The 23854-nt window shown below is 44.2% G+C and overlaps 2 protein-coding genes across 12 annotated transcripts; one reads left to right on the top strand and one right to left on the bottom strand.

Moving 5' to 3' along the window:
• The first annotated feature begins 2253 nt into the window (after positions 1-2253).
• Positions 2254-17820, top strand: RABEPK (Rab9 effector protein with kelch motifs). 11 transcript variants are annotated; one of them, XM_015567092.1, is made up of 8 exons: positions 2254-2327; positions 3742-3800; positions 6141-6298; positions 9532-9684; positions 13157-13342; positions 14791-14940; positions 16842-16991; positions 17510-17820. In XM_015567092.1, the coding sequence occupies exons 2-8, from the start codon at positions 3748-3750 to the stop codon at positions 17797-17799; spliced, it is 1140 nt and encodes a 379-aa protein (XP_015422578.1). In that variant the 5' UTR covers positions 2254-2327; positions 3742-3747; the 3' UTR covers positions 17800-17820. The 11 variants fall into 11 exon arrangements, with proteins under 11 accessions (XP_015422578.1, XP_015422577.1, XP_015422583.1 ...); XM_015567091.1 differs by lacking the exon at positions 2254-2327 and adding an exon at positions 2446-2584; XM_015567090.1 differs by lacking the exon at positions 2254-2327 and adding an exon at positions 2617-2954.
• A 1293-nt stretch (positions 17821-19113) lies between these two features.
• On the bottom strand, positions 19114-23453 carry HSPA5 (heat shock protein family A (Hsp70) member 5). The gene is made up of 9 exons (XM_006768568.2): positions 23351-23453; positions 23056-23267; positions 22718-22949; positions 22183-22320; positions 21768-21880; positions 21282-21672; positions 20922-21159; positions 20438-20605; positions 19114-19740 (listed from the first exon to the last, which is right to left on the bottom strand). Exons 2-9 carry the CDS (start codon positions 23175-23177, stop codon positions 19178-19180), a joined length of 1965 nt encoding a protein of 654 aa, XP_006768631.1. The 5' UTR covers positions 23178-23267; positions 23351-23453; the 3' UTR covers positions 19114-19177.
• Between the last annotated feature and the right edge of the window lie 401 nt (positions 23454-23854).

The following is a 23854-nucleotide window of genomic DNA, read 5'->3' as shown; positions in this document are numbered from 1 at the left end:
AAGACTTTAGAGGGGAAAACTAAAGGGAGAATATGCTGTTTCTTGTTGAAAAAACTTGCAAGTGAGCAAAAGATACTACTGTTGTTTGACTTTTTTTTAAAAAATTACAGTCCTTTTTGGAAAGCTGGCAATTCACTTTTCATCTCTGAACCTCAGTAACTGGGAATGAATCTTACCCAAAATACCTTCTCAGAATTGGGACGGAGGACAAATAAAGTGCTTGAAAAGAAGGTGTCACCAGCATCATTGGTTCCCTTGCTGATAAGTTAGTGAACAGGTAGGTAATGAAAGCAGTTGGTATCCCCTTTTAGTGATACCATTTTAGTGAAAATAGGTGGTACTGTTCACATTGCCAAACTGGCATTAAGATGCTCCATTCTGCAGACCCACCTTATTCAATGAACCTCACTGTTGAAATCCAGAGCAGAGAGAGGGAAGCATCCCTGAATGTGGGCAAGGTCTTAGAAGAGGTAATATTTTTTACAGAGCCGGTGTGCAGAGCTTGCTGACTGGAATATGCTATTAATCTTCCTTGCACAAAGCAGGAGGTGTAGGCTCCTGGTTCTGCCATATACGTGAGTTAGTCATTTTAATTTCTCTGGGCCTTGATTGCCATTATAAAAATAGATCTCAAAAGTTCCATCCAGCTCTTTCTGAAATGTGATTCCTCGTCTAAAAGTATAGGTTCCACTATTAAAACTGGTTGCTCTTTCGCCCACAGACCTCTTCCAATTTTTGTTTGTGCACAACTCCACCATGTCACCTTGAAATGGATCTAGCCAAAAGACATAGGGGATGTCAAAGCATTCTGCAGCTCTGAGCAAAAATCTCCATGTAGATGCACATGGGCATAAGGCAGAGCCAACCTGGCCTTGGTTTTCTTTGCTGAAGGAAATCAGAATGACTGACTATTCCTAACCTCCTCTTAGGCAGACAGTCAGTGGAGATTTTCCCATTAATATGGGCAGTCACAAAGACTCCAGATGTTTGAAATAGGGTGTTTGAACAGTGAGGAGAACTCAGACCTCACATTCCATTTTGTCAATAAATTTTCATAATGGTTTCAAGTAGCCAGAAGATTTACCAAGTTGGCTTTTCACCTGTACTATCGAATCCTCACAGCTGCTCCCTCTGGGAGGTAGGTATTACTATTCCCCGTTGTAGAGATGAGGGAACTAGGGCTCAGAGCGGGTAATGAACTTGCCAAATGTCAGGGTTAGATGGTTAGTGCTGGAGTCTGGAATTATTTGAACCCGAGTGTGTCTTTCTTCTTCCCACTAAGCTACCAAAGCTGTACTTAAGGAGCTCCTGTTGTTGTTCTTGGCTGTTTCCTACGCTACAACTGGCCTCAACCTTCCTAAGTGGTTTCGAGATTCTCTAAAACATAGACACAGGTGAGCCACCTATCCATTTGGAGGAAAGCCACAGAGAAGTGATGGTTATGGAGACCAGAGATAAGGCAGATGAATACTTCCCATTCAGGACTGGTGTCTAGAGTTGGTTTATAGCTAGGAAGAACATTACACTTTACGGAGGACCAGCTCTGCACCAGCGCCTGGGTACTGACCCCTTTAAATACATTAGCTCATGTATTCCCCATCATAACCTTGTGATTATGAAATCTTAGCTCCATCCTACAGGAGCGACACCGAGGCCCAGAGAAAAGTATAGATACCCAAGGATAGATACTCTCGTGGACGGACTTTCTATTCCTTGCACTTTTTACAAAGTTACCTAGTTGTTTGTTTTTGTTTAATCTCTCCCTCTCTAGCTCGATTATAAACTCCGGGGGGAGGGGGGGGCAGGACCTTGTTTGGTTTTCCATAGTGCTCGCCATGGTTATTATACACGCTAATTCTGGAGTGAGTCAGCCGGTTAAAGGCGGTAAAACTTGAACTGGCCTAAAGGCTGCGCAGGGAGATTCTCACTGGGGAAAGCATCCTTAACTCTCCCTTTCAGAAACCATTTCCTTTTTTTCTTCCTACCAAGAGGTCATTTATTAGGAGTCTTTTATTTTATAAGGAGTAAAATTAAGTCAAATTAGCTTAAGAAAAAAAAAACTTTTCGCTCACATAAATGAAATGTTCAAAGAGGTAATTTTGGCTTCAGGCATGGCTGGATCCAGGCTCGCTCCATCTCCTGGCCCTCTTAATTCCTGTGTTGGCTTCATTCACAGGCGGCTCTCTTAAGCAGCTCTGGGCTTCCATCTTCGTATCTCACCCAGAAACCATTTCCAGCAGCCGCTGGAACTGGAAATATCCCAGCCCCTCTAGGATATCCCACAACCAGGTCACCCACGTGGACGCCCAACCTCCGGCATTTCTCTTGGTTTTCTGACTCCGCCGGCAGGTTAAGATCCCGAGAAGAGCCCTAATTGATGCCCCGGAAATGAATCACCTATATCCCAGCCCCGAGGACCCCGCCCCGCCCCCTTTAAGGGCGATCCCTGGGGGCTGGATCCTGCAAGTGGGGCGGGGGGAGCAGTTGGCTGCCTCGCTTTTCCGGGTCTGGGACTGAGTGACAGTCTAAGCCCCGCCCACTTCGGGGCGGAGCCACAGCTCGGGACTGACCTAAGCCGCTGCAGGTAATGCGGTCTGGGGTGGGGGTCACAGGACGATCCTGGGGCGGCGGGGGCGACCTCATCCTTTAGGGGCGTGGAAGTGGGCCCGGGCCGGGTTGGGGAGGGCCTCCTCCGGGTCTGGTCTGGGCACATGGATGGAAAGGGGCCGGCCTGTTCTCCCCCGACCCTGTCTCCTGTCCCCTGTCATTGCCACGCGGGGACGAGACTGGAGATATCCCCGCCCACACGAGTTTATCCCACTGAGCTTTTGGGCTTTGGGGACAGCAGGCAGTGGCTTACGGCCAAGGTTGGATTTATCCATTCATCCCCCAGCAATCTCATCCACTTTCTTCATTCGCTCATCCTTCAATTCTACTTCATGCCGGACCCGTAGGTAGGTTTTCTGTAGTAATTCGACAGGCCCAGCTCTCTTGGAATTTAGACTAGAATCTAGTGTAGAGACGTTTTCGTAGGTAATTACATTCACGGTGATCCCTGCAATGATGGTGGTTTAACAGATACCTTCAGAGGGAGAAGGAAGACATTTGAGGATGGTAAGTGGAGAGCAGCAAATGAATGAAGATTTTACAGAAGAGGTTTCATTCCAACCGGGTTGTGGAGGTTACCTAGGAGTTTGCTGGTTGAAAGGAAGGGAAGGAACATTTCAGGTAAGGGAAACAGCAGGAGATGCAAGTTATGAAAGGCCTTGTCATGTTAGAGGAACAACAAATATAGCAAGAACAACTCAATATTGCAAGAAACTGGAGTGAGTGTCTAGAAAAAAGTTTGAGATCAGAAACCTTCGAATGTGATGATGAGTCTAGGGTTTATTCTAGAGTTCAGTATTTGTCAGCCTTTGAAAAATGTTTTTATCTTTTGATAAACATAAGCTTGACCTCTGAAAATTTATTTTGATGTATGCCTCTTCTGCATGAAAATTACAGACACTGAAAACTGTAGCCAAAACACTCCTGTAATTGTGTTTAGAAAGTTGTGTTTATATTTGCCTCTCAAATATACCTTGCTATCAAAGGTTGGTAATGCTTATTCAAATTCATCAGATCCTCGAAATTGGTACATCAACAGGAAAGGTTTTAAAGAGGGAAGCGACCTAATTCTGTGTTTTAGGGAGAAGATAATCATAAATTTCTAAAAAGTGCCTTTCTTTCTTGTATGTAGAAAACACCATGAAGCAGCTGCCAGTCTTGGAGCCTGGAGACAAGCCCAGGAAAGCAATATGGTCTGTAAGGAAGGATGCAGACAGAGAAAAACATAAGTTTTTGTTTCATTTATAAGTGGTTTACTGACACATTTAAACATCTATTGAAAAGGGTAGAGATAAAACTGCGGGCAGGTCGTGGTCATTAGCCTCAAACCATTTGAGAAGGTCTTCAGAGGAAAGGTAGTGGGGCAATAATTATCAGAGCAGATGTTGATTTTATTAAAATCCACTTACCAAGAAGAGGAAGGCCCTGGCCATCTGGCATCCTCAGCTTCAACCCTGTGTCTTCCCCCGCAAGCTGTGACTCATTTTTAAGATATTCAGGGAATCGGCTTTGGATTTAACTGGCTTCCCTGTTTCTTGGCTGCATGCTCAATCAACCCTTCATTCAATAACTGACACTGGCCTGACAGGGGCAGCTGCTGTGTAGGTGATGGACATACAAAGGTGAATAGTCTCACTGTAGTGGGGGCTAACAGACAAGCAGGTGATGGTGATGAAATGTGACCTGTGCTGAAGCCGGGACCATAGAAGGCTGTAGAGATGGATGGGACAGAGCTGCTGTAGGACTTTGCAAGGGAGTCTTCAATCTGGCTTCCCTGTGTCCACTCTTGCCCTCTACACAACATAAATCTGACCAATGGGGAGGCACAAAACCCTTTTGTGCCTCCCCATTGGTCTTAGGATCAAAACCAGAGTCTTTAAAATGGCCCACCAGGCCCTGCATGATCTTCCCCTGCCTGGCTTTCCGACCTCAAATCCCTGTGCTCATCCTTTGTTCTCTTTCTCTTCTTTAACATGCCTTGCCCTTTTCCCTCCATCTTTCGTGCCTCTCTTTGTCCAACTAACTTCTACCCATACATCAGATTTCAGTTCAAGTGGTGCTTCTTCAGGAAGCCTTCCCTGACTACCTACCTCCCCTACCTCCTTACAGGGTAAGGTGCCCCTATGATATGTTCTAATACTGTCTACCCTGTACTCCTTTATAGTGCAATTTAAATGAAACAGATATTTGTGAACTTGTCCGTTTAAGGCTTCTCTTCTCAACTGGTCTTTAAGGGCTGTGAAGGCATGACCTTTTGTTATCTTATTCACCATGTGTCTGGATGGCTAAGTTATTTAACCTTACCCACCCCGTGGGTCCTCAGTTGTAGAACTCAAATGATGATGATAACAGTACTTACTGTCCTCAAAGGGGTTTTGTGCAGATGAAGTGCAACTGGGGTTGTAATGGAGTTAGCAGCATGCAGGGTACGTTGTTAGTAATTACTCAGGTGTAATGGGATCTGTGAATTTGAACATCAGGCCAGAGATCTGGGAGAGAAATAAAGATTTTGGAAATCACTGACGAATATATAGATAGGTGGTAACTGAAGTCGTCCATACAGGTAAAATGGATCAGGTAAGCAAACATAGACTGAAAAGACAATCCAAGGGTACTGAGGGTTAGAAGGCTGGTGGGAAAGGAGTCAGAGAAAGAGTCAGAAAGAGCCCCTGGAAAAGTGGGTAGAGAACCAAAAAGGAGGAGAGTGGAGTAGCTAGGTAAGGAGAAAGTACAAGAAGGAAGAAGGAGCCAAAGAAGTCAGATAAGACAGGGCCTTAAAAATAGCTACAGGATGGTCTTCTCCAAGCAGGAAGTTTTCCAACCAGTATGATTTCTCAATCATAATTCAGAATAACTTTAAAGAGTGAGATAATTGGATCCTGTATTTGACTTTCCAAAGTCCTAGCTTTAGCTTCCATCAGCTCTGAAAATCAGTAGACTCTGGTGAATATTACTTGGGAGCAGGAAGCAGCGCTGTCTAGTGGCAAGAGTGCTGGGGCTGTAGGTTCCTGTGTGATTGCACATAGAGCCCTAGCCACCATGTACGGAGTCCTTCCCTGCACTGTTACAAGACTTCATCTTACTCTTCACAGGTAAGAACTATTGCTATCGTTTTACAAATAAGGAAATTTCGGTTCAGAAAGGTTAAGTGGCTTCCAAAAGATCATACATCTAGAAAGCACCTGAACTTGGACTTGAACTATGTCCGTCTGAATTCACAAACTAAGCTCAGAACTACCATCCTGTGCTCGGACACACCACTGAATGTCTCTGGATGTCAGTTTATCCACCAGATGGGGACAGTGACTACCCCAGTGCATCACCATTAGGTTAATGTGAGATGAAAGTAATAACAAAATTGGAAAGTCAAAAGTCATGTGCAAGTGGAAATGCTGCTTTGCTGGACACAGTTTAAAGTGTTCTGTGTTTGTATAAGACCCTCATTCTTATGAATATTTCATGAGAAATAGGAAGAACACACTGCTGCACTTATTCTCTGCTCAGGCCTCCTGAATACATTCCTCCTTTGGCAGGTACACGTTGACCCCCGCTGGAGACAGCCCATGTGCTCGGGTTGGCCACAGCTGCTTGTATTTACCCCCCGTTGGTGATGCCAAGAGAGGGAAGGTCTTCATTGTTGGGGGAGCAGATCCAAACAGGAGCTTCTCCGATGTGCACACCATGGACCTGGGTAAGACCAGCAGCGGCAGAGCATGTGCCTGTAGCCAGAGAGCAGGGCTTTGTGGTGCTGGCCAGGACCAGAGCATTCCTAGGAACACCAGTTCAGCAACACAACAGGTTTTCCTCTAAGAAAATGAACATTACTGAGAGGTCCCTACGGTCTCAGCAGAGCACCCAACCAGTACATCGTGTCCGTATGGAGCCCTGGACATCCAGCTGTTCATTTATCAACTATTTCTCCGGGAGACATTGATGACTCCACCTCTTCTTCCATCCACATATCCAATTAGTCACTAAGTCCTAAATAGTTCTCTCTTCATCCATGTCTGTCCATTTCCACTACCACGGTAGTCCAAGAATTGTCATCTCTCAACTAGATTACCACAGCTTCCTCTCTGGTCTCCCTGCTTCCAAGTTTAGCCCCATCTACAGTGCATTTTCCATACTTAGCCAGAGAGTATTGTCTAAACTACAAATCTGACTGTGTCACTCCTGCATGTCAAGCCTCTCCCAACTATTTCATGGCTTTCCCAAATCCCCATTTGCTACACTGAGTGTCCGTTGGATTCTTGAACACATCTTGAATTCTGGTCTCCAAACCTTTGCATGTATTATTATTATTCCCTCTGCTTGGGGGGCTCTTCCCTTTCTCATCACCTGGCTACTATGCATCTTTCAGATTTCTGATATTGTGATTTATAAGAAATATGTATTTAGTCTTTGTCCATAGTTTTGGCTCACAGCTCCCCAAACGCTTGGAACTTCCTAAGTATTGAGAGTGATAAAGGCGTCTTTTGTTACAGTAATGAGGTGACTTTGGGAAAGTACCTAAGGATGTGGGCTGGTCACCAGGACACCTAAGCTGGTGATTAGAGGATTGGAACTTTCAGTAATACTCTCCCCACCTCCAGGGAGGAGAGAGGAGCTGGTGGCTGAATCAATTGCTGGTGGCCAATGATTTAATCAGTCATGACTATGTAATAAAGCTTTCATAAAACCCCAAAAGGAGAGGGTTCAGAGAGAGAGCATCCAGGGTGGTGAACACATGGAGATGTGGGGAGAGTGGCGCACCTAGAGAGGGCGTGGAAGCAGCACCTTCGTTCCCGTATACCTTGCCCTATGCATCTCTTCCATCTGGCTGTTCCTGAGTTAAATATTCTTTTACGGTAAACTGGTGATCAAGCAACATGTTTCTCTGAGTCCTGTGACCCAGTGCTTGCAAGTTAATTAACCCTAAGGAGAGGGGGTCATGGGAAACTTGGATATATAACCAGTCAGTCAGAAGTACAGGTAACAACCAGAGATGGGGGCAGGGGTAAGGGCTGAAAGTTCCAACCCTCTAATCATAGAGTTGGTTTCCTAGGCAACCAGTCTCATCCTTAGAGGCTTTTCATAAAGTCACCGCCCTAACAAGCTCAGGTGTGATTGACCGGGACTTGTTGCATAAGACACCTTTACTGATCTTACCACTTAGGAAGTTCCAAGGGTTTTAGGAATTCTGTGCCTAGAAGTGATGAAGGTCAAATATATATATTTCTGAATATAAATCACAATGTCCCAACCACCCTCTATATTTTCATAGTATCTCGTACTTTCCCATCCTTATCCTCCTTATCTTGTGGGTTTGTTTCTCATCTGTCTTCCCCACAAGAGTATAAGCTCCTTGGAAACAAGAAACATGACTATATTGCTCATCATTGTATCCCCAGCCACTAACAATAGCACCTGGCACAGAGTAGGTGCTTTATAAGTTTTTGAATGGAGGGATGGACGGTTAAACAAATGGTAACTACTATGTACTATACACAATGGCAGGAGAAAACTGGTGACTCATACATGTTTTGTTAGGTGCTTGTAACATTGCTGTTATTGTTTTTTTTATTTTATTTTTTTAAAATATATTTTATTGATTTTTCACAGAGAGAAAGGGAGAGGAATAGAGAGTTAGAAACATTGATGAGAGAGTAACATCGACCAGCTGCCTCCTGCACATTCCCCACTGGGGATGTGCCCGCAACCAAGGTACATGCCCTTGGCCGGAATCGAACCTGGGACCCTTGAGTCCGCAGGCCGATGCTCTATCCACTGAGCCAAACCGGTTAGGGCTGTTGTTATTGTTTTAATCTGAGTTGTTTGCCAACCAAATGTGCAGAAGTCTACATATAAAAATTGAAATGGTTTGGCTTCTTTTGATAATTTTGGAAGATCTGACATCTGTAGGCCTATGTGTCTACATGGCAACAATTACTTGGAGCTGACTGCCACCTATCGATGGGGCTCTCAGGCTCCAATTTGCCACATTACCTCCACTCCTGTGTAGGCATTTGAATTTCTACACCCTGCACTAGAATCAAAGGTAAATCAAATCTTTTCTAGCCCTCAAGAAGCTCACTGTCTAGTTCAGTAACATGGTTGTTGTCACCTCTTACTAACTTTGTGACTCTGGCTAATCTGTCTAAACCAGCTGGGTTTCAGTATCCTGTAAAATGATTCACTTACGGTTGTAATGATCCAACAAGATAGGCCTGTGAAAGTCCTATGTGAATGGTTTACTAGCTAAAATAACTAATGGGTTAGGTATTATTATTCTGTGAACTTGTTTTAGCTGGAAATAATTCATTTGTGAGTCACAGAAACTCTTTTAAACCAATAAAGAGAGGAATCCAAGGGTTGGAAACACAGCCTCATCTCAGGAGAGAGAGGAAGCAGGAATTGGAGATCTGTAAAAACAAAACAAAACCAAAAAAAAAACAAACACCTACTTTCTTTCTCACTCTCTTTGGGGAGATCTCCTTTATGTAGATATTTCATTCTTCTCTCCTCCATACTTTGGCTTTCTCTGCCTGTCCACACATGGTAGAAGTTGGCCACCCAAATCCAGGAATTTGTTTGAATTCTGGACTCTTGGGAGGGAGTATCTGATTGGTCTATTTGGGGTCAAGTGGCTACCTTTGACCCAATAAGCTAAGGCTAGAAAGTCAAGGTGTTGTAGTACAAGCAGGTTCTGGGTCAACCCATGTGGTTGGGAAAATGGGGACAGTTTCCATAGAAAAGAGTTTGTGGATAGTCCCTGAAGTGTCTAATACAGACCTCTTTGGAGTTTGACCACATTCCCTTTAAGTAATCTGATGGTTGTTCATTTATGCTTTTGACTGTTTTCTCTTCCCTCCCCTCCCTTAAGTTAGCCAAGCAATCTAAACAGTTGGCAACCCCAATCTAGAAACTGGGTGAAATGTTTTCTAGAAACACACCAGTGGGACTTGGCCACCTCGGAGGGCCTCTTGCCCCGGTATGAGCATGCCAGCTTCGTTCCCTCTTGCACACCTCACAGCATCTGGGTGTTTGGAGGTGCCAACCAGTCAGGAAATCGAAATTGCCTACAAGTTCTGAATCCTGGTAAGTAGCCAAACGTTACTTTATTTACCTAAATAAATAAATAAAATTTCAGGTCATTTCCTGTAGCAAATCCCATTTGGATTGCACTGAATTATCCATCGAACTTTGCTGACCTCAGAGAAAACAGGAATTTTAACTTCTAGCAGAATCTGAAAATAGCAGAATTGCATTTTGTTTTCCTAGTAACATATTCAGTTATCAGCTTCTTAAAAGCCAAAGCTGGAAGAGACTTCAGAGAACAGCTATGCCAGGGGGCACCCCAGGTCCAGGGGAACTGGCTTTCCTAAAGTCTCTAGGGAGTCTGAGCCAGGCTAGAACCCGTTACCTAGTTCAGGGTGGTGATTGTGCTCCCCAAGGGACATTTGGCTATATCTGGAAACTTTTTTAGTTATCCCAGCTTGGGAAGGTTGGGGGACAGTTTGCTACTGGCATCTACTGGGTAGAGACCAGAGATGCTGCTATATATCCCATAATGCACAGAACTGTGCCCCACAATAACGAATTATCTGGTCTAAAATGCCAACAGTGCCTGACCTAGATCCTCCTAGTATATTTTGTTGGCCAAAAAGTGCAAAGTTCCTGCTAGTCTCACTGGCAGTTTTACCAGAGAGGGGGCAATTTAGAAACATCACTACTGAGCAGGTGTGGCTGAACCACCCATGAGAGATGGACTTGTCTTTTTGTCAGTTAAAATAGTGTGTTGTTTTCTCTTTATGCATAGCCTATATAATAAAAGCCTAATATGCAAATTGACCAAACAGTGGAACGACCGGTTGCTATGATAGGCACTGACCACCAACGGGCAGACGCTCAACGCAAAAGCTGCCCCCAGCCCACATGCCCCAGGCCAGCCAAGGCGGGTGCCAGCGGGGGTCCCCTGATCGCCCCACTGGTCGCCCCGCAGAGGGAGGCGACTGGCGGCGGCAGTTGTGGGGCGATCAGGGGCAAGGCCAGCCAGCAAGTGGGCGGGTGCCATCCCCCAGTCGCCCCACTGGTCGCCTTGTGGGAGGTGACTGGCAGCAGTGATGGTGGGGGGAGTGGGCGGTGCCAGGCTGGCCAAGGTGGGTGCCAGCAGGGGCTCCCAATCACCCCGCTGGTCGCCCCACAGATCGGCCCTCATCGCCATCCAAGCCTGGGGACCCTACCCGTGCATGAATTTCATGCACTGGGCCTCTAGTAATTTATATTCATTGTAAAACATTTGAAAAGTGTAAGGAAGTGGACAAACACTATCCACAATCCTATGACATTAAGGCTATTAACATTTCTGTGCATTTCCTTTCTGTCTTTTGTCTGCATTTTTATAAGCCTGAGATCATACTATTTTCACCACTATACTATTGTACTTTTTTCTTTTAATTTCATAATTACTTACATAAGTGATGTCCTATTAATAACAGTGCTTTGTTAACATCAGTTTTAATGGCTGCATAACACTCCATTTTATGACAATACAATAATTCTCCTGTTTTTTAAAATCTAGGTTTTCAGGTTCTTGCCATTATAAATAACAGAGCAGTGACCTCTTTGTTCAGAAGACATTGACTGTATTTCAAATTATTGTCTTAGAGTTGCCCAGAAATGAAAAATTTTAAAAAAAGCAAAACATGGTGAACTTTAAGGCTTTTGTTATGTGCTACCCAACTGCTCTCCAGAAAGATTTTTTTGAACTTATCTCCAGCTGTGTTTAATAGTGCTGTTTTACTTCTGACTGACACTGCATTTGTCATTTTTAAACACTGCTGATTTGATTAGGCAAAAACATCTTGTATCTGATTGTTTAAATACTCATTTTGGTAATTACTAGTAACTTGGACATTTTTTCACATGACAGTCAACTCTTGCCCCGTCCCTCTATCAACAATAGACTTATTTGCACCATAGTTGGTCTTCTTTGTCACTTGGGGATATTAATAGTTCCTACCTTGTTGAGTTTGGCAAGGACTTAAATTAACTCAATATCTGGCACCAGGTTAATGCCCAGTAATGGTTGTTGTGGTTAATGTAGCTATAGTTTGGCAGATGGAAATCCGTCTAGATCCCTGGCCTTTTGATTTTCAGTGATGGCATCTGTTTAAATAAAGTGCACTGAGAATTTGGAATGCCTCTGTCAGAGGAGTTAGATTTTCCACTAGGTCCTTTTTCTCTCCTAGAAAGCATAATTTGACACGGTGCCCAAGAAATGTGAAAAATGAAAGTGAATCATTAGTTGCTTTTGTTGCTAAGACAAGTCTGTCAAATGGCTTAGAACTCCCTTGTGATTATTTGTACTGCTGTTTGACTTGGCAGCAACACCACCCCAGGGCCTTCTGACTCTGGAGGTTGTGGGCCTTCTAACTCCCCCTAAGACCCAAAAGCTCCCCAAGCTCTGTAGCTATAGAGACACTTTCATTTGGCTTTGGATATAGGCTGAGACTCGTTTGGTCTCCAGGTTCATGTCTGAGTCCCACACATATTACAAATGCTTCATGGGTCACTTTGTATATTGAATGAAGACTTTTACAAAAGGCACAGAGTTTGCCAGGCAAGAAATAACTGCTGGTGTGTTATGGTAGGACGAGTGTGGCAGTCTTGACAGATCTTAGTTTAAACCCTTACTCTACAAGCCCTGTGACCTGAAGAAAGGGTTTAGGAACTTCAGTTCCCTCATCTGCAAAGTGGAGATACTTTCTGTCCACCTCCCATGGTGGAGTGAGTTTAGTGGGGATGACAGAGTGCACAAGGCAACAATTCTGCACAAAGAAGGTGCTCAATTAATGCATTAATTTCTATAAAATTCACACATCATTCTAAAAAGAAATAAGATTCTATATACATTTACCCAGGTGATAAAATTTTATTCTCAAGTCAGAAAAGTGGAAAATACTTAGATCTTAGTGTTATCGAAACAATTTGAATCCCAACTCAGTCATTTACTAGCCATGTCACCTTTAAATGAATGACTTCATCTATCTCTGTTCAATCCCCTTATCTGTAAAATGGAAAACTAATGCTTATTTAGCACTTATTATTTAGTAGGGACTAATTATTAGTGAAAACACTGAAACCGTAAAAACACTTTATTTCTTTTTCTTTTTTTCTTGTCTACTTTCTTTTAATGGCCACATATATATCCTGGGAAATTTGACACATTTGGTTTCTAGAATCTGGTGGGAATGACTTTTGGCAGATGATGGGTTCTTCTGAATGGCATAGGGCAGGAGTCAGCAGAGTGGAAAGAGGGTTCAAAGAGGATGTTTGAAGGCCTCCAAAAACAAGCCGACCTCATTCTTACTTGTAATTGTGGCTTCTCAGTCTTGGAGATTTGGATTTATCTGGGAAAATTCTAAGAATTGCCCCTTCCCCATCCTTGACTTTGGTGGCATGAGATCATTGCCTTGACCTACACTGCCCCCTTTGGGGATTGGGGTTTGAAAGGTGATGCTGCCCAGCCCAAGTCAAGGTCAGAGGCCCCTCAGTCTGGTTATTTTAGGTGCCTTCATTCTCTTTGGACCAGAAACCAGGACTTGGACCACGCCAGAGGTGACCACCCCCCCACCATCCCCACGAACGTTCCACACATCATCGGCAGCCATTGGAAACCAGCTGTATGTCTTTGGGGGCGGAGAGAAAGGCACCCAGCCCGTGCAGGATGTGAAGCTTCATGTGTTTGACGCAAGTATGGACGGGGGGGCCACACAGGGCTGCCGCTTTCCTGATCCACAGCTGACCTGATGTGGGAAGCAGAGGTTAGAAAATGACATCCATGCCCTAGCTGGTTTGGCTCAGTGGATAGAGCATCAGCCTGCGGACTGAAAGGTCCTGGGTTCGATTCCAGCAAGGGCACATGCCCGGGTTGCGGGCTTGACTCCCAGTAGGGGTTGTGCAGGAGGCAGCAGATCAATGATTCTCTCTCATCTTTGATGTTTCTGTCTCTTTCCCCTCTCCCTTCCTCTCTGACATCAATAAAAATGTATCAAAAAAAAAAATGACATCCTGGCCCTAGCCGGTTTGGCTCAGTGGATAGAGCGTCGGCCTGCGGACTGAAGGGTCCCGGGTTCGATTCCAGTCAAGGGCACATGCCCGGGTTGCAGGCTCGATCCCCAGTAGTGGGTGTGCAGGAGGCAGCCAATCAATGATTCCCTCTCATCATTGGTGTATCTATCTCTCCCTCTCCCTTCCTCTCTGAAATCAATAAAAATATATTTTAAAAAAAGAAAAGAAAATGACATCCTGGCCAAGTTTCTCACTTCTAGACTTCTTCAGTATAACTCTTAGCTGATACCTTCTTCCCACAGAAAATTTGCATTTAAAAAGGTATAAATGGTCAATTTAAAAAATTGGAACAGTATAGTTTATAAAGTAAAAAGATAAAAGTTCCTCCATTTGCCTTTCTTTTTCACTCCCCAGACAGAGGTAAACCCTGTTGGCAGTTCCAGACTTTCCCTATGCATTTGTAAATCATGTATATAAGTATATGTGAACATGTATTAATTTTGAAATTAAAAACACACATGGGCTGAAACCGGTTTGGCTCAGTGGATAGAGCGTTGGCCTGCGGAGTGAAGGGTCCCTGGTTCGATTCCGGTCAAGGGCATGTACCTGGGTTGCGGGCACATCCCCAGTGGGAGATGTGCAGGAGGCAGCTGATCGATGTTTTTCTCTCATCGATGTTTCTAACTATCTCTCTCCCTTCCTCTCTGTAAAAAATCAATAAAAATATATTAAACACACACACACACACACATGGAATCAAATTACAAATACTGTTCTGCAGCTTACATTTGCAGGGACAAGGGTAGATCTTAGTGGTTGAAAGCATGAACTTTGAAGCCACATGACCTGGACTCAACCAGACGGAGGTCTTTTTAAATTGAAACCTAGGAATGATTTCCTAATGCCCAGTAGAAAGGGCAGGCATGTCAGGTAGTGAACTCTCCAGCCTTAGAAGTAGCCAAGCAGACACTGCACAGCTGTGGAGAGAGGGAGGCCTGGATTGGGTTGATGGGTCAGAGTGAATGACTCCAAGGTCATGTTCTGCTTGGAGCGTCTCTGCTTGCTGGGTGTATTTCTTGTGTTCTTGCTTCATAGCTTTGTCATCTGATATCAATGAATTTACTTTTCTAGACACTCTGACCTGGTCACAGCCAGAGACACTTGGAAAACCTCCATCCCCCCGGCATGGTCATGTGATGGTGGCAGCAGGGACGAAGCTCTTCATCCATGGAGGCTTGTCGGGGGACAGATTCTATGATGATCTTCATTGCATTGATATAAGTAAGTAGGGTGGAGAGCATGGGAGCTTGTCTGCTTAAAGTTAAATAAAATGTGCTTTGATAGAAGATAGCCTTAATCCTAGATGTGGGTAATCTTTACTAGTCTGTCAAATGTGGCCTGAATACTACTACTACTCAATAGCAATAAAAGCAATCACATTTGAGCTTTTGCTATGTGGCTAGCTATTAATGATCTCATCCTTCCAACAATCCTGTTCTTTCAGTAAAATTCCTTATACTTTGTGTTCCCCAACTGGATTTCTTTCAGGCATTAGCCATTAACCCCAGGCCCATGAGAGGCATCGAAACTTCTAGAGCAGTGGTTTTCAACCTTCTGGCCCTTTCAATACAGTTCCTCATGTTGTGACCCAACCATAAAATTATTTTCGTTGCTACTTCATAACTGTAATGTTGCTACTGTTATGAATCGTAATGTAAATATCTGATATGCAGGATGGTCTTAGGCGACCCCTGTGAAAGGGTCGTTCGACTGCCAAAGGGGTCGCGACCCACAGGTTGAGAGCCGCTGTTCTAGAGTGTGTCTGGAGGCGGGTGACCAGAACTGTCATGCTAACTAGTTAAAAACCCAGGGAAGAGGAAAGATAGGGAGAACAGGAGAATAGTCTTAAAGTGTCTGAAGGGCTGACGTGCCCTAGAAAGCCTGGACTCCTTCTGGGTCATTCTTTCAGGCTGTGAGCTCCTTAGAACAGGGACTTGGTCTCTCTTGTTCCCCATTGTATTTGTAGCACTTAGCTCAGTGTCCTGTGATGAGTGCTTATCCGAGGATCACCGGTTGGCAACCGCTGTTAAAAGATAGATGGAATAAAAAAAGAAAAAAGAAAAAGAAAAGGATAGATGGACGAACAAATGGGCATGCTCTGGCTTGGTCCAGACTACAAGAATTGGAACAGTGGCCAGAAGGCATGAGAATAGCTGTGCAGTGTATCCATCTACCTTGCCAAACAATGGGTTCTCTGGTTTGGTGACATCTGAGGCCAGGTGACACTGGCTGGGATTCCTGCATTGACCAGAATTTTGTCAGAACTGGGTGATTCTCCCTTCCAACTTTGGACCCCTGTCTTGAATTGACAGATGGAAAATACCTTCACAGAAGTGTTTCTTGCAGGCAGTTAAAAGAGGTTTAAATACTTAACTTTTAAAAAGAAAGTCCTTATCTCTTGTGCGGAGAAACCAGTTCCTGGCTCTTTTTCCTACTTTCCTAACCAGGTGGATCTCTAACCCCAAAATCCAGTGAGTCCCAGCCTCATTTAAATGCTTGTTTGAAAAGATGCAGAAATAGGTTGGAAGGCAGAAAGTTACAGTATAGAGAACACAGGGTTTGGAGTCTGACCCGAGCACAAGTCTAGCTCTGCCATGTGCTCGCTGTGGGATCTCTGACAAGTCTCTTTCCCGCTCTAATCCTGTTTTGTTATCTGTGAGAAAGGGGGTAGGCAGAAGCAATAGCAATTTCATAGGGCCTTTATGAGCATTAAGCAAGCAAGATATTTAAAGGGTCTAGCTAGTACTTGGCAAAGTTGCTTTCTAAAGAACTGTTAGTATTTACTAGTAAAACATGCATGCACATGTAACCTCACCTACTTCTGGGCTCCAAGATACCTAAAGGTGATAGTCACCAAAGGTGACCTCAGTGTGCTCTGAAGACCACCTACATCAGAATCATCTGGAATGCTCATTGAAACTACAGATTAAGTCCCCTTCCTGGAGACCCAAACCGGATTTCAACCTCCCCCCAAGTAATTTTTATGCACACTAACCTTGGTGTATTGCCTCTCAGGGCTCTTAGGCAGTGACGTTCAGTGACTGGTTTGTGAACTGTAGGAGTCTGATAAGTTTGAAAGCACATTGCAGGCTATGGAGTGCCCACTTTCTTTCTCTTGGCAGGTGACATGAAGTGGCAGAAACTAAGTCCCACTGGGGCAGCTCCCACAGGCTGTGCTGCCCACTCAGCTGTGGCTGTGGGGAAACACGTGTATGTCTTCGGAGGGATGACTCCTACAGGAGCACTGGACACAATGTACCAATATCACACAGGTAAGTAGGTGTACCCTGAGGGTCTTTATAAAAATTTTTATCGATTGAATTTATAGAGGAAGGGGGAGAGAGAGAAGGAAACATTGATTTGTTGTTCCTTATTTATGCTTTATGCATTCATTGGTTGAGTCTTACATGTGACCTGACCAGGGATGGAACCCACAACTTTGGCATATCAGGATGATGCTCTAACCAACTGAGCTATGTGGCCAGAGCCATGGGTCTTTATAAGCAAACTAGAAGCCTGATGCACAGAATTCGTGCAAGGGGCTCGGCCCTCGCAGCCCTGGCTTTGTCCCGAAGGTCATTCTGCTGTCTGGTCTAATTAGCATATTACACTTTTATTATTATAGATGTGACTATTTTTTTAAAAAGTACCACAGTGCGTTGGTTTCTGTTTGGTCCCTCCACATCTAAATCCAAGGGAATGAAAACCAAACTTTTAGGGGATGACTTCATCAAAGCAGTAACACTACCATTAGTATTTGTTCATTTCCTTTTTTTTGTTCCTAACATAGAGAAGCAGCATTGGACCTTACTTAAATTTGATACTTCTCTACCCCGGGGACGATTGGACCATTGCATGTGTGTCATTCCATGGCCAGTGATGTGCACTTCGGAGGAAGATCCAAATCCTGCCACTCTGAACTGTGATGCTGAGAAAGGGGACTCCGCTGACAAAGGAGTGACCCAAGATGGTGACTCACATGAGGAAAGTCAGACTGACTCACTGCTCTGTTTTGTGTTTGGTGGGATGAATACCGAAGGGGAAATCTATGACGATTGTATTGTGACTGTAGTTGACTAATAAAACCCACCATTTTTGATACTTTTAAATGTCAGTTATTCTCAAAAAGTGAAACCTAAGCCGTTTTATAACTCCAAAATATTTTGACTATATAACCCTCTTGCTCTTACCTACTTTGGTAGGTGAGGAAATGAACTAGATAGCCCAGTGCAAAAACCTCAGTTACATAAAAGGTTTTACCAGCAGTACAACCTAGGTGAGATTGGTTGCTAAATGTTGAAGAAATCATGATTGTTAGGTACAAAATAGACTGTAAATCAAGTGGACATTTTCAGGTTCGTGTTTCAGTATTCAGTAGCTGCTCCTCAGAAAGGTGCAGACTATTGGCATTTGGTAGTGAGAGCCATTGGGGTCAGAAAGAAGACTGGTCCGTCTTTCCCAACTACCCACTAACCCCACTGCACACAGCACTGCTGTGATTGTATTCAACTTGGCCTGAAGACAAGTATTACTCCAGGCCTATCCAAATGCTTCTGGGCATTGCAGCCAAGGTTCTGGCCTCAAAGTAACAGTCGTGCCATCAGGTCCCATTCTGCCAGTTAGCAAATTAACCTGCCCAGTTGCCCATCTAAAAACAGTTATCCTTGGGTCTTATTGGATATCATGTTAGTGCCAATAGCCTGCCCCTTATTGATCATGATATTTATTCACGACCACCCCTTTCCCCAGGAAGCCAATCCAAGTAATCTTGAACCTGTCATGACATAAATGACTGCCTTTGATCCACAATTGCAGTGGAGCTTAATGTTGTTTCAAGGTCACCATCCTAGCTCCCACTCCAGTAGCCCTTGGTAGTGAGAAATTTCAGATGGGGATTCTGACAGTGAAGTTCAAAATATACCTTTACACCCTAAAATAATGAATTCAAGTGTGTAAAGTTAACATCAGTGATCTCTTTCAAGTCTTAAGACAATGCAAACAACCTAAAGTATCAATAATAAAAATCCAAAAATAAAATAAAAAGCCATCAGAAAGTTAAGTTTTAGAACGATAAGGGGAAATAGGACATTTCAAACATGTTCCAGAAAACACCACTCTTGGGCATTGTGAAATGACCCTTGCCTAAGTGAGGATATGGGTGAATTAAATTGAAGTTAGGCAAGTTCCCAGAGTTACCTCAAAACCCCACCCCCCATAAGAATCTAAACCTAAAATAAATGATTGACATATTTTTTTTATTGCTCTGCTCCCCCGACCCCAAGACATGTGAGCAACTGCTAATGAAAAGCAGTAAACAGCCACTTGGGCTATAGCATTTTCAACTCCACTCTGAGGTGAAGATTCCAATTACATTTGAGACTTAAGTTCTCTCAATTTTCTCCTAACGAAAGTTCCTGAGTCCAGTATTTACAATATTACAGCACTAGCGGAGTAGTGTCTACAACTCATCCCTGTCTGCTGGTTCCTCTTCCTCAGTTGGGGGAGGGCCTGCACTTCCATAGAGTTTGCTGATAATTGGCTGAACAATTTCTTCCAGTTCCTTCTTTTTGGCTTTGAAATCTTCAATGTCAGCATCTTGGTGACTTTCCAGCCATTCAATCTTTTCCTCTACAGCTTTTTCCATGGTCTCCTTATCTTCAGAGGAAAGTTTACCTCCCAGCTTTTCTTTATCTCCAATTTGATTCTTTAGAGAATAGGCATAACTTTCCAACTCATTTCTAGTATCAATGCGCTCCTTGAGCTTTTTGTCCTCCTCAGCAAACTTCTCTGCATCATTGACCATCCTTTCAATTTCTTCAGGTGTCAGGCGATTTTGATCATTGGTAATTGTGATCTTATTTTTGTTGCCTGTACCTTTGTCTTCAGCTGTCACTCGGAGAATGCCATTCACATCTATCTCAAAGGTGACTTCAATCTGTGGGACCCCACGAGGAGCAGGAGGAATTCCAGTCAGATCAAAGGTTCCCAGGAGATGATTGTCTTTTGTCAGGGGGCGTTCACCTAGAAGTTACACATAAGAATCTTGTTGTTAATGACCAACATTAGTACATGTAGATCCTTGCATTTCAGTCTGTGAGAGCCTACAGTGGCAAGGGCACTCTTATCAAGCCAGAAGTGTGTCATGGGTCTATAAGTAACAAATGGGACTAAGTGAATTAAGTTCCTACACTCTCTCTCTCTCTCTCTCTCTCTCTCTCTCTCTCTCTATATATATATATATATATATATATAATCAGAGAGAGAAAGAGGGAGAGAGAAAAAACTTCAATGATGGAAGATAATCATTGATCAGCTGCCTCCTGCACACCCCACACTGGGTTGTGGGCATGTGCCCTGACTGGGAATGGAACGTGGCATCCTGGTTCATAGGACGACACTCAAACCACTGAGCCATGCCATCCAGGCGTTCCTACTAACTTTTAATTGAATTTCACCGGCTTTACATGAATCCTTTTCTTGTTCTTATAATTTAGAGCTAGCTCAGAAATTATTTTTAATGGGTAGTAGTGCTAGAAAGCTAGATAAGAACTAGATTTTAATGCCAACTATTCCCAACTCAACACTAGTTAGGGACCCCCCATCTAAAAACACAGATATTTCTTTCCCTAGTCTTTTTAATTCAATAGAGTATATTATAAAAGCAAGAAGTCATGTTGTTCACACACATACCATGATATTAACAAATATAAGCAATTACCTTCATAAACCTTGATTGTAACAGTTGGTTGATTATCAGAGGCTGTAGAAAAGATCTGTGACTTCTTGGTGGGCACCACAGTGTTCCTTGGAATCAGCTTAGTCATGACACCTCCCACAGTTTCAATACCAAGCGTAAGGGGACATACGTCAAGCAGTACCAGATCACCTGCAAAGGTAATGACAGAGTTAATTTCTAATTAAAGAATCATAGAATTACTAAGCAGTCTCCCCATGACCAATACAACTTTATCTTTTCCGTCTTTCTATTTGGTTAGGTTCTACACAAAACCATTTTAGAAGCAGTTAAGTAAATATAGTTGCTAAGGATCTTAAAAGTGCACCAGGTCTTGACCTCACTGTACCCTTTACTAGGTATGTGACCTTAATGCTCATATTCTATTGCTTTCTAAAGCAACAGCTAATTATACTCTCCCCATCAAGCTGCTGAAGCACTGTGGAAGATGCTTGCAACATTAACCTACCTGTATCTTGATCACCAGAGAGTACACCAGCCTGGACAGCAGCACCATAAGCTACAGCCTCATCTGGGTTTATGCCACGGGATGGCTCCTTGCCATTGAAGAACTCTTTAACCAGTTGTTGAATCTTTGGGATTCTAGTGGAGCCACCAACAAGAACAATTTCATCAATATCAGACTTCTTCAAATCAGAATCTTCCAGCACTTTCTGGACAGGCTTCATGGTAGAGCGGAACAGGTCCTAGAATAAAAGACAATAATTACTATTATAATGCCTGTTATACTGACTTATTGTCTAGATTTCTAAATGCATTGTCTCAATCTTACTAGGTCTCATCGGCAAAACAAAAACAAGGAGCGTACCATGTTCAGTTCTTCAAATTTGGCCCGAGTCAGGGTCTCAGAGAAGTCTTCTCCTTCAAAGAAGGACTCGATTTCAATTCTTGCTTGGTGTTGAGAAGACAGGGCCCGTTTGGCCTTTTCTACCTCCCGCCGGAGTTTCTGCACAGCTCTGTTGTCTTTCCTAACATCTTTGCCAGTCTTCTTTTTGTAGAGCTTGATGAAGTGTTCCATGACACGCTGGTCAAAATCTTCTCCACCCAGATGAGTATCCCCATTCGTGGCCACAACTTCGAAGACACCATTATCAATGGTGAGAAGAGACACGTCGAAGGTTCCACCACCAAGGTCAAACACAAGGATGTTCTTCTCCCCTTCCCTTTTATCTAGGCCATAAGCGATAGCAGCTGCTGTCCTGTTAGGAGAATTAAAAAAAAGTTCAGATAAGTTAGATAAGTTTACCATTTCTCTAGTTAGCAACTACACCACGACTTTGAATTTAACACTTACGGCTCATTGATGATCCTCATAACATTCAATCCAGCAATAGTCCCAGCATCTTTGGTTGCCTGGCGTTGGGCATCATTGAAATAGGCTGGTACGGTAACAACTGCATGGGTGACCTAAAAAAATAACAAAAGGTAATTGTCTTTTATCACATGGCTTTACCCTTATTTAAGTTAGTCAAATCATCACTTTAGTTTCTAAGCTAGTTTATTTTTAAAATGGGCATAATATATGTAATTTTATACCCAGGTAAAGTCCCTGGCATTTTGTTTGGCCTACAGTAAAGTATGCACGTAATTAAAACTGATAATACATGAATGTCATTCAGATTCAAATTATAAAAACAATGAAGGCATTTATACAACACAATCAAGAACACGAATAATAAAAATATTTAACATGTTCTAGAGAAACTTACCTTCTTTCCCAAATAAGCCTCAGCGGTTTCCTTCATTTTAGTGAGAACCATGGCAGATATTTCTTCAGGAGCAAAAGTCTTTGTTTGCCCACCTCCAATATCAACTTGGATGTATGGTTTAGTTTTCTTTTCAACCACCTGTTTTAAAGAATGATTATTATTGCAGACACAGAAGCAACAACACTTCAAACTTTAAAAAAGGGGGGTTGTTAAAAAAGGGGGGGGTGGGGAGAGGGTTGTCTGAGAGACATTTCCTCCCTTTACAGTTTGATTTACTTTGATCCCTTGGAGCTAAATACTGACCAAAAAAACTTCTCTTAATCTTGAACTATGGTGGACAGAGTAGTTATGTGTGAAGTGTGTCCGCAAACTTTAGTAAATTTTGTAACATACCAGAATTATTAAATAAATATTATTACATGTACCGTGTCTCTATCCTCTTTTGTCGTCAAGACTGTTTTTCCGTAACTTCTCCATCTTAAATACTCCCACCACCACCGCCCACTTCCTATCCCGTGAAAAAACGCGGCCGAACCTTGAAAGGCAAGAACTTGATGTCCTGCTGCACAGACGGGTCGTTCCACGTGCGGCCGATGAGCCGCTTGGCATCGAAGACCGTGTTCTCGGGGTTGGAGGTGAGCTGGTTCTTGGCTGCATCGCCGATCAGACGCTCCCCTTCAGGAGTGAAGGCCACATAAGACGGAGTGATGCGGTTGCCCTGGTCGTTGGCGATGATCTCCACGCGGCCGTTCTTAAACACCCCGACGCTGGAGGGGAAAAAAACACACAAACGAACGGAAACCATCAGCTCAGCCATTCTCACCGCAGCCCACGGGGGAAAGCCCCATTCTCCTTCCCACAAACCCCACTTACCAGGAGTAGGTGGTCCCCAGATCGATGCCGACCACCGTGCCGACGTCCTCCTTCTTGTCCTCCTCATCGGCCCGCGCTGCGCCGAGCAGCAGCAGCACCGCAGCCACCAGAGAGAGCTTCATCTTGCGTTCGCTGTCGGTCAGCAGGCAGGCAGGGCGTCACAAGCAATCCAGGCACAGGCCCAAGCAAGGAAACGCACCGACGTTACGGATCTGAGGGAGACAAGGGCCCGGGGTCAGGAGGAACAGTGGACAAGACGAAGGGCAGGTCCGGAAAAGGAGGCCGCGGCGCTTACCTCTCCACCTCTCGCACTCACGAAACCCCCAAACCAGTTAAGTGTGTAATGACTCGGACAGCGATTACCTCGCGCTCCCCCGACTCCGTTTATATACCCTCCCCCCAGCCCCGTCGTGGAGGACGCCGATTGGTCAAGGCTCTGCTAGTTGGAGCCCGCTGATTGGTCCAGGCCATCAAGCTGGCCGCCACCGATTCGAAGCCGCTTCCTACGCAACTGACGTCACCGCCACGCCCCCAGGGCGGATTCATTGGCTGCTGGTCGCGCCCAACAACCACCAATGGGAGTCCACATCCGCTCCCGTGAGCTGGGCCCATTGGTTCAGCCGCTGTCCGTTCCTCGTGGCGACCTCTCACCCGGAGGCCGTTTCTACCGGTAACTGCTGAGGTCCCGCCTCCACGCTGGGCCCTCGGAGGCCGGAGCCGGCATGGGGCCTGATTTCCCCCGAGACCGTGGAGCTTCAGTCCTTTGCTTCTCCGCAGTCCGCCTGCCTCTCCTCTGCCC

This window comes from Myotis davidii, unplaced genomic scaffold, assembly GCF_000327345.1.
Source record: "Myotis davidii unplaced genomic scaffold, ASM32734v1 scaffold142, whole genome shotgun sequence".
NCBI classification, from domain to species: Eukaryota; Metazoa; Chordata; class Mammalia; order Chiroptera; family Vespertilionidae; genus Myotis; species Myotis davidii.
The sequence above is the reverse complement of the archived record's forward strand: the minus strand, read 5'-3'. Positions and strand labels throughout refer to the sequence as shown.

Excerpts from the sequence above, each read along its gene's own strand:
- RABEPK (XM_015567088.1), top strand. The coding sequence starts at position 4,581 with ATGCCTTGCCCTTTTCCCTCCATCTTTCGTGCCTCTCTTTGTCCAACT. Across the intron at positions 6,299-9,531 it reads TGTGCACACCATGGACCTGG|AAACACACCAGTGGGACTTG; the intron begins GTAAGACCAGCA and ends AATGTTTTCTAG. Across the intron at positions 13,343-14,790 it reads GCTTCATGTGTTTGACGCAA|ACACTCTGACCTGGTCACAG; the intron begins GTATGGACGGGG and ends TTACTTTTCTAG.
- HSPA5 (XM_006768568.2), bottom strand. The coding sequence starts at position 23,177 with ATGAAGCTCTCTCTGGTGGCTGCGGTGCTGCTGCTGCTCGGCGCAGCG. Across the intron at positions 22,950-23,055 it reads CTGGGGACCACCTACTCCTG|CGTCGGGGTGTTTAAGAACG; the intron begins GTAAGTGGGGTT and ends TTTCCCCTCCAG. Across the intron at positions 21,160-21,281 it reads AATTTGAAGAACTGAACATG|GACCTGTTCCGCTCTACCAT; the intron begins GTACGCTCCTTG and ends CTTTTATTCTAG.